The sequence below is a fragment of the Athene noctua genome, chromosome 1 (genome assembly GCF_965140245.1).
Source record: "Athene noctua chromosome 1, bAthNoc1.hap1.1, whole genome shotgun sequence".
NCBI lineage: Eukaryota > Metazoa > Chordata > Aves > Strigiformes > Strigidae > Athene > Athene noctua.
The window spans coordinates 168,827,190-168,839,774 of record NC_134037.1 but is presented as its reverse complement, the minus strand read 5'-3'; the positions used below and the strand labels follow the sequence as shown (position 1 = coordinate 168,839,774).

At 38.1% G+C, this 12,585-nt stretch overlaps 1 protein-coding gene across 2 annotated transcripts in view; it reads right to left on the bottom strand.

The window, feature by feature from the left end:
- Window positions 1–5,410: 5,410 nt before the first annotated feature.
- EFHC2 (EF-hand domain containing 2) overlaps window positions 5,411–12,585 on the bottom strand; it is a 63,121-nt gene continuing 55,946 nt past the window's right edge. For both annotated transcript variants that reach the window (XM_074904855.1, XM_074904864.1), the window contains 2 exons: window positions 8,168–8,273; window positions 5,411–5,737 (listed from right to left, as the gene is read on the bottom strand). In XM_074904855.1, coding sequence (XP_074760956.1) covers window positions 5,642–5,737; window positions 8,168–8,273 — 202 coding nt within the window. In that variant the 3' untranslated portion in view covers window positions 5,411–5,641. The remainder of the gene's footprint in view (window positions 5,738–8,167; window positions 8,274–12,585) is intronic.

Below are 12,585 nucleotides of genomic sequence, written 5' to 3'. Positions count from 1 at the left end.
CAACATGATCCCATAATGGGAATTTAATTGCTAATTGCTAGCTTATATTGCAGAACTACAATAACAACACACAATATATAGCTTGTATAAAAATGTCCAGACAATTCTCTATTATCTCCTTACACTGCTACCTTCTCATATGGTGGGGGGTTTTATTACAATGATTTAATTCCTAAATGCCTCAAATGAGGAATTCCTCTTTGTCAGGAAAGCACTTCTACCAGTGCTTCATTTAATGGATTTTAGCAAGCCGCCTGCACGCACTTGAATGGCTTTGTGCAAAAGGGACAGCCTTATGCATATGCTTAAATACATTGCTAAATTAGATGCTCAGAGAGCTCTAGCAAGAAAAATCATAGTTCCATTTAAATCAAGCCAGGTTTTCCTGTTTACCTAGCTGGAGCAAAATTTGACCAAGACACACTGGCCAGAACCTGAATCAAGCTCACTGAGGACAGTCAAGTCTACCTGCTAAGCATGGCACCGAGTCTCTGCTCAGCCTAAGCTCCAGAATACCCCATGAGAGGGATCACATACACATTCAGCACATTGCGTGGACTCACACTCTCCTCTGCCCCGTCTGCCCAGCTCAACCTAGACTATCCACAGCTGGCTGAAGCTCAGCCCTTCCTGAACTCACTCCAGTGTGGCTGCAACCTGTAGCAAGGGTGGGAAGCAGCCAAGTGGTCACTGCACTTGACCTCAGCGCTTCTCTAGTGATGCTGATGGACCCCAATGGTGGGATTCATCTCACCTGGCAGCAATGCAAACAACTACATTTAGCTGCTTGTTTTAAATCCCTTCAGTGCAGAGCAAGGAGCAGTGTACAGATAACAGGCCTCCCTGTAGGGCATATTCCCGTAGACTAGTCACTTCTCACAAGTGCCCATCGCCCTTCCATCATCAAGTAAGGGATCCAAAGAGCTAGTGCAGGTGCAGACATCTGCGGTGTAGACATCTGAAGGCAAGGGACATGCACCTTACCTATAAACCCCATGCTAGTTTAGAGGAGGCTGGGTCCCACCCTGCACCACAGCAGCTCTGCAAAAGGTTTTCCTCTTGTCTTTCAAGACAATGCCATTCTTCTGACAGATTTGCCTTTGAAAGTGGGAGCTCTCTCAAGTACTGTTAGGTGATACAATGAATTTTTACTGTTACAGATCATCCCACCATGCTGCTTGCCAGGTATCTGCATCAGATTTCGGAGAAGTTTGTGAATCAGCTTCATTACTTCTCTTTGTTCATAGTTCTTAATATGAAACTAGCCTGACGAAAGAGGAGAGTAGCGGACAGATGGCTATGGTGAAGGGCAGATGAGGATAGCTAGTTTATTTGTGTGTAATGCATACCAGAAGTTTCCAGATGATTCAGAAATGACCAACTGTGCAGAGAAAGAGTTTATATAATCAATCTATAACCTTAATATATTTTATCTATATTAACTTCCTCACCTTGGTTATGCTCCCTCACTGGTTTTAAAACTTTACATTGAAAACTGGTAGGGACATGGACTTCCCCACACACCCCTATCTGGCTTGTTTGACCACTGCCTAAAACATGAGTGCTGCTTCTGACTGGGTGTGAGTCACCATCTTAAACAAACAACAACAAGAAATTAATTCATACCAAACAGTTAACTTTTAAAAGTCTTTTGAGAGAGTTTTCTCTCATATGTTATCTATACTGCCCTCCAAAACCTAAAAAATTATTTTAAAAATCTGACTGAGCTAGATTGTGGTATTTTTTCCTCCTGACATTGCAACTTCTTCACAAACATGCTGCTGTTTTGTCTTTCTCATTGTAGTGGGGCTTTCTGGCTAAGCCACCTCGAAGAGGAAGAAATGCTACAAAGAAATATGCAACAGAAAAGTTACTGACAGTACAGGACATTAAAGAACTAATGTTTTCCCCCATGTCACTGAATAACCTACATTTGACTACAAAGTGTTAAAAACTGGAAAATTCTTCTAATGATTAGTTCCATGTCTCAAACCACAGGAACACACAGAAGGGTCCAACAAGCAAGAGACCAGTTTATTACTATTAGTGATATACGGGCTGCTGTTCTCTGAACTCTATCACGTAACTGAAAGCATTCAATATTTTGTTTATTGTGGAATTAGGATCTCTGCAGTTTTCCCACAGAAAGTTTGTCTTTGGGAGGCAGAAATGTCTCCTGGGCTAAAAGGACAAGGCAAAGAGAGCAAGCATAGGAGTCAACCGAGCCCAAACTTTTTCTGTGAAGAGCTTTCCTGCCATGAAGTAGGATCAACTGACATCATCACAAGGGACACAAATGCAGAAGGAGGACTTCAACATCTTTTCATTTATGTAGATGAAATTCTGTCTGCTGCTGGTACAAAAGGCTCTGTCTAGAAAAATCACAGTAGATGCCTGTATGATGGGCAGGACACAGGAAAATACTGCCTGGTGAAGAACTTTATTTTTGTCCACAGATTGTCTATGGCTGCTCGTGGCTACCATGTCTGAGGGGGCCCACCTGCAGGTGATGAGAGCAGGTGCTCTGAACTGGACAAGAGGAGAAGCTGATGCAAGGCCATGAGCTAGCCAGTGTACCACCTGCACACGGTCCTCTGCCGTCTGCAGCCTACCATTTGCTTGCAGCAGCAGCTACTCTAGAGAACTTGAAGCCTCTTATTTTCAAATGCCAAGTTGAGGAAATAAAAATTAACACTGAACACGCAGCAGACCCCAGCAGTGAGATGGGGAGCTGGTATTGTAATGTGAATCTCTTTGCTCCTGCCGTGAACAGCACAGATACTTGTGGAAAGAAGATATCTTTGGCTCCCCTACAGAGATCGAGAGCTGAGATTAATGGCAACTGTGAGGGCTGCCTTCCCCTTTATGCGATGCATGCTTTAAAGCTGTGGCCTCCTGCCATCTTGAAACATAATCTTGTGGTATTGTCTTCATTCAGGCCCCTCATCAGCAATGTGAAAGAGAGAAGAAGCTGGTGGCAGGATTAGAGGAGAGGTTGAAATATTCTGGGCAGCATATGCTGTAAGTCACATTATACAAAGAGTATTATTGGACTGCTCATTGGCTAGGGCTTTCCCTTCTAGAAACACTGCTGCTTGTAAAAAAGAAAACCTGGTGAAAAGTGTTTATAACACATCAGGCCACAGCATATGACACACTGCGAACACAGTGACAAGCACTGAAAATATTTTTCAGGCCCTGTCTACCCTGCTCCTAGGAGATCCTTTTGTGCTCATCAGGGTTATGTAAGATGCATGGGAAAAGAGGAAAAAGAGAAGTGAGAATAATAATTCAGCAGGGTATTAATAAACGTCTTAAAATTACTGTCATCAGACGACCCATCTCAACCTTAAAACTAACTGATACTTCAGTCTTGGAAGGCTGTTTGAGACCCTCATTGTTTTAGAAGTGAGAAACCACCTTTCGTTGTCCAGTTTAAATTTATTTGTGGAAAATTGTACCCATTTGTTCTTAGACTACCAAAGTTCTTTTCCTCACCAGGCCATAATGTATTTACAGACAGCAGGCATATTATCTCTGAGACTTCATTATATTTCACCAAATAAGCTAAGCTCCTTTATTCTCCTTTCTTATCTCCATTCTCTTGGTCACCTTTCTAGTTCTTCTCTGCAATGGTTCCAGTTTGCAGGCACCTTTCTTGACCGTGACCAGACCATGATTTACCAGACCTATACACAGGGTTCCACATGAAAGCATAAGAAATTATATTTTTTGCACTATTTTTTTTTTCTGAAAAGAGGCTCCTCTTTGTCCTATACACATAAAGGGAAACAAATTGAAGTGAATTTCCCATCTCTAAAAGCTACTTGGGAAGTTCTAAATGTTTAGAGTCAATCTTTCTTGGAAACCCTTAGCTGTACAAGATTTCCACAACAAACATATGCTTCTGAAGTCTGGGGAACACTGAAAATTTACAAGGGCAACTACATTCATTTAAAGTGTCAAGCTCAACCTTGGTGGCATGTTTTAAAAATCTTCACCTTCAGCAAACTGGCATCAAATGCAACAATACTGTTGGTTTGGCTCCTGATGCTGTCCCCCCAGCCACATATTCTTCTTGTCATGTAAGAAACCATTTTCCTCTTTTGGATCAAAAAGCAGTACAAGGTCTTGTCTACAACTTGGAGCACTTTAACAAGTTTTCAGTTTTATTTTTGACCCCCTGGACACAGACCATCACTTACCCATTTTATTGCAAACACCTTCCTAAGTAGCAGCAACACACATAATTATGCCTTGCCTCAAGCCCTTTTTTTCTGACAAAAAAAGATAAAAAGCTGCCAAAAGCTTCATATTTCGCCATATGGAGTGAAAAGAATTTCTTCTCATTAGCTGGGGGGGCTAGAAAGAAGACATACAATTAAAAATTTCATTTACGCTATCATGCAAAAGTCCAGCGAGTTACTTCTAAATGGAATAATAATTCTAAAAGGGATCTCCAAGTTTCAAAAAAACCAGATCTACTGAATTAAGATATTCTTTGAACGATTGTCTTTCCTCAGTCAGAGGATTTAAATATTTTGAATTCTCATCCTTCTAAATTAAACATTTCCTCCCCAAATTGTCATTTCAGATTACAGAAAGCACAGGGTTCTCAGCCTAATGAATGTGTGAGTTTCCCAGCCACCAGCAGAGGTGTGCTGACTCACACCTCTTCCCCTTCCCCTCTGGAATTGCTGTGGATGAATCAGCTCCCTGCTTCACTGCTTCACCTCAGGTCTTCCATTCTTTAAACTGGGGTAATTACTTCTCTCAAAAAACCCTGCAGTAAATTCAGATCCAATCATGGCTTTGAGCAGGCATAAAAAGATACAAAAATGCTAACAGGAATTCCATTTAGTCATCGTGATTTTGAGCAAAGAGAAGGGCATCCATTAATTTTCAAAGGGCAAGTACAGCACTACTGCAAGAAAGCTGCACGCTAGAACTGTTCTGAAACACCTTCTCTTCATACATGTCTCACACAAGTAAACTTGGGTGGCTACTAATCTGAGTCACTTTTAAAACAAAAAGCAAGAACTCATTGCTTCCATAACGTGTCTTCAAAATACTTCTACATTGAGAGGCTATCATTATCTCTGATACCAGAACAACTGTATATTGTGCTAAAACCTTGCTAGCATTTCCTCCATAAAATAAGAAACTTTGACACAAACAGTACTTAAACTATCACCACAGAGATATAGCAAAACCAGGTATAAGCTAAAGAGCAAGAGAGGAAATTTGAATGGAATTACCTTATTGTGCGAATATAGTCCAATCTAGTATTTTAAGAGGTCATCCAACAACCTTTGTTTGCAGAACAAAGCAGTATCAGTCAGCTTCTACTCTATTTGACTCAAAGATTTCTCAATATTTGTAACCTCTCCATATAACCAGACACAAAGATTAGAGGATACAGCTTTAATTATGCTTGTAGAAGTATGAAAGAGTACTGTTGATTCAGAAAGAGTTAGAAAAACACACAAAGTATACATCTGTGTTGGAATAAGAAATTAAAGGCAATAAAACCTGTATCTTTGTTTGTTTGTTTGTTTTACAAGGAATGTTTTCAGTATCTGTCTAAGTAAGCCTTGGCGCTGAAACAGTAATCTAAAAGCAGTGCCTTGCAGAAATCAGATTATTCTTCCTTGCCAAACAGATCATCCAGAAGAGGTAAGTATTTGATCCCTTTCACAGCAAAGGATGGTGGTTGTCCTCTCCAGTCATCTTCAGTCTGAAATGAGTAACCCAGAGAATGTCTTAGAATATAATATTAAAAAGAAGAATAATTAAAAGCTGGTCAACGTAAGATACAATGAGCTGCTTCATTTCCACATACAAATCTGTAAAAAGGTGGACCTTTATACATCACATCCTCTTAAAAGATTACATGCACATTTTTATCAATCTTGAAGAATATTTTATTTAAAATATTTTCTATCATTAGCCCTTTTGCAGATATTTTCGAATCAAACAATGCTATATTTTCTTCATCAAGACGATTATACTTGCAAGTCTTGCAAGTCATCTATGTCTCAACACCAAAAATCATACAAAATAATGAGATGGAAGAAAAAAGTCAGCTAAACAAGCACAACTCTGTTGATGAAATCTATCTGTCAAATAGAGGTACTGTAGCCCCAAAATATTGCTGTTAATTCATGGTAAGTCATGAACAGAATGACAATTAGATTCTAAAGTTGAACAAGATTTAAATCCCTTCCTTTCTCTGATTTTTTTCCATTTTGTATTGATCTCTTCTTTAAAATATTCTTATATTGTACCAAAGATAGCCTAGGTATTGCAGCTAACTAACAAAATAATAGTGTCAATAAAACTCAGTAAACTATACTGGCACCAATTCAGGTGCAGTTCATTGAAAATAGTGCTATATGTCAGTGTGACAGTTACAGCAAAGCTTTGGAGCTGATGAGGAACAGATTATTGCAGCATGATGATGACTGATAATAATTTCTATTGATGCTCTTTCTTCCTTTTTGATTCCAGCTGTAACCTTCCTCCCATAACTCCATGTACCATTCTCAACTGGGACTCTTAGGCATCAACCACTCCTGGAAAGCCCATCCACTGGCTGTCCTCCAAGCAAAGATAAGGTCTTCTTCATACCCAAACAAAACCTCATCTCTTAGCTGAACATACATTTCACAACAAATGTCCACTTTAACCTCCTGCTTGTTTAACAAGAACCTTTTCCTTCATGCCTGCAGCTTGGCTCCACCACCACTTGCACTCTACCTTCACCTCATAGGAGCCATCTCCTTTCCTCACCTGCCCAAAATCAGGTCATCCTCAATGGCTAGATAAGCCATCCTGTGAGGGGAAAAAAAAGGTCAAACACATTCAACACCAAGTGTATCTTTGCCTCCGCTTCTTTCACTCTTGCTTTTTGGTACTAAGCTTAGCACCATCTTCAAGGCAAAAATCCACCAGGCGCAGGCTCTGACCTTCTTTTTGTTTCTGTAGTACTGGGGCTTAGGAGGCCCTTTATGCTGACACAATCTCCTGTGAGCAATCACTGTTTAAATATTGACTTATAACTTAAGCACAGAATTCTTCTGTAAAAACAAAGAATATCCACTGAACAAAACCTAATGCACACTTTGGACCACAGGACAGCTGTATAAAATATGTGGAAGGGCTTTGATTTTATCAAGATGGAAAAAAATCTTCTCAATGACAATGTGAAAAATAAACCACCATGGAAAGCAGAGCAAACCAGGAACACTGGGCCCTCATTAGATGCCAGTGACAGTTTGAGATGCTGCAGAAGAAAGAGCTGGTAAGCCAGGTAAGAGAGGAGTCAGGTTAATAGCACAGTAATTGAGGAATATTGGTTTAAACTATGTCACCACTGAACTTGAATTTAAAGGAATGCTATGTTTCTAAATGGTCTGGATACAATCAAATACATTCTGTACAAGCATGGTAACACACTGGCTAGGCCAGACCAGCAAAACTACATGTTGGCAGAAGGGCTTCAGATTTATCTGTTACAAAGTTTTTAAAAATCAGCATAATTGCCTTATGCACCATCTATTTTAAAATGTTCCGTTCAGCACAACATGGCAAGATCAGATTAATCTCTGCAGTTTGTTGATACCACACTTTTATTTACCCCAAGTAGCAGGATGGTGGAGATATACAAAGTTGATCTATCAATACTGTTCTTGCTGGACGCCTACCAGTGATGTAGTGTATTATATACAAGTTTCTATGGAGTTATAAAAAATACATAGCTATTTTCTGCAGCGTCAGTGGAGTTTAAAGTATTTCCTGACCATCTCAGCAAGCTAACAGATCATTTGACATATGACAACGATATTTGTGGGTGAAGCGGTATTCACGCCCATTGTTCATGGACAAATACACCTGTTTCCCCTTCTCTTTTTTTTAATTCTAGAAAACTGTCACAGAGATATGACACCTATTAGGCATGGGGGTGTTAAAGGCCTCCTCATCCCTGTTTGACTTCTCTGCTTTATTCTAAAACTCCCAGAAAAAAATAATGACTTGAAGAAAACAGGCACAAAAACACAAATATGAAAACTGTTGTAGTCTCCATTGGACAAAGCATTCATGTTAAAGTTAGACAAATTATATCAAAGTACTCTACTGTTTCTTTGCTCAGATACACTGGTTTTACCTTGAGAGGATCCTTTCTCATCTGGAAAGCAGGAATTTGATTCTTTCTCCAGTTCAGCCCATCTACAAGCTTTTTATATTCCACTTGCTTACGGTCATCTTCAAACCTGAACAGAATATCCATAAGATAAAGGAAATTTTTAACAAAGTTGTATCATGTTATCTACAGCATACTACAACATTATCTTCTGGATAATAATTTTTTACTCCTTTACTAGCAATCACTGTCAAGAGTACAGAAAAACACTACCAAACTGTCAGGACATCTATATCATACATTCTAGTCCATATTCTTACAGGTTTATTGCATTTCAACTAATATAATTTTACTTTTGAAGCATTGCTCAACCTTTTACAACACTAGGATCTCATAACTGGTGACAAACAGTTGGGATGATCAGTGTGTGATTCCTTTGTGTAGAAAGGAAACAGGTAGAATGATACGAGAGAGCTGTGCTATAACACAACTGACCTGCTTTATACGGCTTCTACAATCATTTCCTGAAAATAAGCAATCTTCAAAAATGTTGTTTGGACACATCTTGGGATCAATTTACAATTGCAAACACACAGCTCTCTAACCTATCAAATAATAGCCAGATTTAGCAGTCACAAGTCTTGTCATTTGGTAGTTGGTTTATGACATTGTTCTTTATTTCTACGGAATAAATATGTATTTGTTCAGATAAAATGTCACCTGAATGCTTGAAGATATATATGCTGCCAGCTAAAGTTTACAGATACATGTGGAACACACTATCTCCCTCGCTTAAATTTCTAAAATCATTACCCTGCGCTAATAAACCCCATGGGAGCGAATCTGTAAGCCACATCATCTTTCTGCCATTGATGTGGATGAAGCAACTTCAGAAAAAAAAATCTACAATTCAGCAAAACACTTAGGTGATTAAGGCACTTGGGAACCACTGTTATTTCTGTGGAACTAGTCAAATGCTTAAAAGATAACTTCAGGCCAAAGCTACCATGCATATCATTCTTGAAATGAACAGCTTAACTGCGCCTCTATAAATACTAGCAGCTTTTGTGAATGACATCTGCCTCACCTAACACTACCTACATATAAGAGAGACCTGGTTTAGACATATAAGCACACCCTGGAAGTGTCTGTGCTTCACTCCATGGAGAGACATATAACTAGCAAGACTCAATACCTAGTGCTTGGTGGGAAACACCATGTTCAACAATTCCATCCTGTAATCTGTAACCTAAACAAACAACTACTGCACAGGAGCAAGATCATCTCTAGGAAACAAGTATTTTAGAAAATAATTTTATCTTGTTCTTAAAGAAATACCACCACACAAAACATTAGCCTCAAAACCGTTCAACCACTGCAGAAGGTTCTGGTAAAAATTAAGCATGAAGGTACTTTAAGGGAGAATTTACAACACAAACTGGGAAAACAATATTGGAGAAGCAAAGAAATAAATCTAGTGACAAAAATAAACTGCAATAAACCGCAACTCATCCTCTCCTTCTCCTCCCCCCACACCTTTCATTTAATAGTCAGCAGGAGAGATAATAAAACAATATACTGAAAGCCATAAACAGAGATGCTAGCGATAAACTGGAATGTTAAGTACATTGAATTATGCTGAAGATGAAAGCAAGTCAGAAAAGAATGCTACTGTTACTAGTATTAAAGAGGAGCCTGAAACATTGCCCTGAGAAAACCTCCTATGCTAGCTTGATTCTTTATAACAGCTCACATGCAAGTTAACATTTTCATAAAGCCTTACTTTTGGGGAATATATTCAATACACAAGAAAATTATCATTCTCACTTCTACAGGGTTCTTGTTTGCTTCAGGTTTTTTTGCAGATAGCAATTGAGAAAAGAAAGTTTTGCCTTAGAAATAACAGGACAATAACAAAAACTTTACCTCTTGGAAAAAAATATGGTACGGAGATTTTGAATTTCAAAACTATCATGACAATTTTTTTTCTTTTACTATATATGTATTTATCTTTTGCTCATTGTGAAAAGTCAAAAGATTGTCTACTGCCAAGATGCAGAGCTGTATAAGCAGCATTTTTAAATAAAGAACAAGTGAAGGCATGTAACTACTTAAACTTTATGTTGAGGCAATGAATTCAAGGAAAGCATTGCTTCTGCTTTCAACAAACATTAACAAGGAGAAAAGTTCTTTGATGTGACAGCACTAGCAAACAGATTACAACATGGGCATGAAGTTAACTCTAACCAAAGATTTTAACATGGGCAGAGGAAATGGGATTCTTAAATTTCATATTTAAATAGCTACAAAAAGCAACTTAAAATATTACTTTGGAATAATACAGAAAGAAAAAACAAAAAGTCTACTCTTTAGATCTCTTTCCTGTTGTGACTTATCATATCAATCTACTAAAAGCACACACTTGCAATTTGGCACAGAGTACCCAGATGGACTGAGAAGATGTTATCAATTTGTGCATTATTAGGACAGAGATGTATACATTTCAGTGGCTGGAGTTAATATGGCTGAAACTGACAGTGCTCTTCAGGAAAGGAAATTAGGTTTGTTTTATCAAGATGCAACAAAGATCTCTTCAAACCATGCTTCTCTTCAGTTTTGCCCTATGACTTCACCAATGAATGTGATTTTAGACTATGAACATCACTCCCCCATCCCTCTCAGTTTGCAGAGCTTTTTTTTTCTTTGACATTACAGAAATAATCACACATTTCTGCTTCTAAAAATATATTCATAATGAATTACTTCAGATATGAGAAAAATCTGGATAAATCACATTATGACCATTCCAGAGGATGAGTAAAGGCTACTTAAAAATATTTTTTCTTTCCCATCAAGAAATCTGTAACCCAAACATTCATGTACATGCAGAATTTAATTCCTTAGTTTTGCATAACATTTATTAAGAAGTTAATCTGAATAATAGAGGAGAAGCATCATGCTGCTTTAACCTTAGAGAAAATATTGGGATTCTTCAGCCTATTTGATAGTCTCTGTGTAACACAGGTATATACCTAAATTGTCATAAACTGATCATATGAAAAGATTTAAAACTGCAAGAACAAACAAGTCTATGCAGCTGACCCGTACGAATTAAGTAATGGCTACCATCTTGTGTACACATTTACTCATGTCTTGAAGAACTCTAAATCGAACTATCAGTTACTCAGCATACTGAATAACAGAAATAATTTCTTTTAAGAGATCCAAATATTAATGCTAAAGACTCCTTTCATCACAAATGGCATAGGGAGTCTCAGGCATCAAAATTAATGAGCAGAAGACAGAGTGCAGGAGAACGATTTTGTGACCATTTCCAGTCCTGCTCCTGCTACCAGGACTCCTTGCTTTCCTGTAGCAGGAAAAGAGGTTTTAGTTCCTGAAATAAATACGTCAGCCCTAAAATAACCTTACAGGTAGACAACTAGGTAAAAAATTATTACCCAGCCACAAACCAGGGAAAAGCTGAACAGGCAGTAGTGGCCTGGCCTAGCCTATTAGTGACTTGAGAACCAGGATGATCACGTAGGAGTCCCACTGTTATCAGACACTGCTAACTGAGACACTAGGCATTAACTTTTTCAAAAAAACGAGCCCTCCTCCAGAGACCTATAGTCTCACACTGTGGAGAGGTGAAGAACTACACAGCCATTTTTAAGAGAAATTAAAAGACATATTTTTAAAAATAGAGACCTACACTTAACAACTAATCTAATCCAGAACAATCAACGTGTAATACTTGTAAACTTGTCATCCATTCTTTCTTCCCTCCATTTTTTCTTTCCTTATCTGCTAGCTGTTTAGATATCCTCTGAGGAAGGACTGCATCTTTTAAAGTCCTTGTTAGCATACATTTAGCATTGTAGTAAATAAATACAACAGAAAAAAACTTAAATTCATTACTTAAGCACTTCAGTAACATTTATTTATTAAACAAACTATAATTGTTCATTATTCCTGCATAAATTTAAAGAAATGTTTATAATTACTACTGTAGTTTTCTGGCAGGAACAATTGTGTACCATCTGCATTGCTTAATACATTGTGATTAGAAGTCTGTACTGTCCTGTGATTAAAAAATTGAGAAAATGCTGATGGAGAAAGGAAATACTTTTTAATAAACCAGCTCAGGTGAATTGGAAAAATGGACACATTGTTGGGTACCTAAATCCTCCTATTTCACCATCCCACAATTAAAAAAAAAAAATTTACCCTAGACAGACAATATGAAAGAGTCTTATGAAACCTCAGTCTTCGTGCTAATTCTCCCTGCACTCTGTGGAAACTGAATGGCCTTTGGGTACAATAAACAACATCTTCGGTCATCGGGAGGTGACCACAAAATTAGACAGTAACTTCTAGCCCCATCCTATGCTTTTAATAAGTGACAGAACATCACAGAATAATTTATAAATGTAAATAAT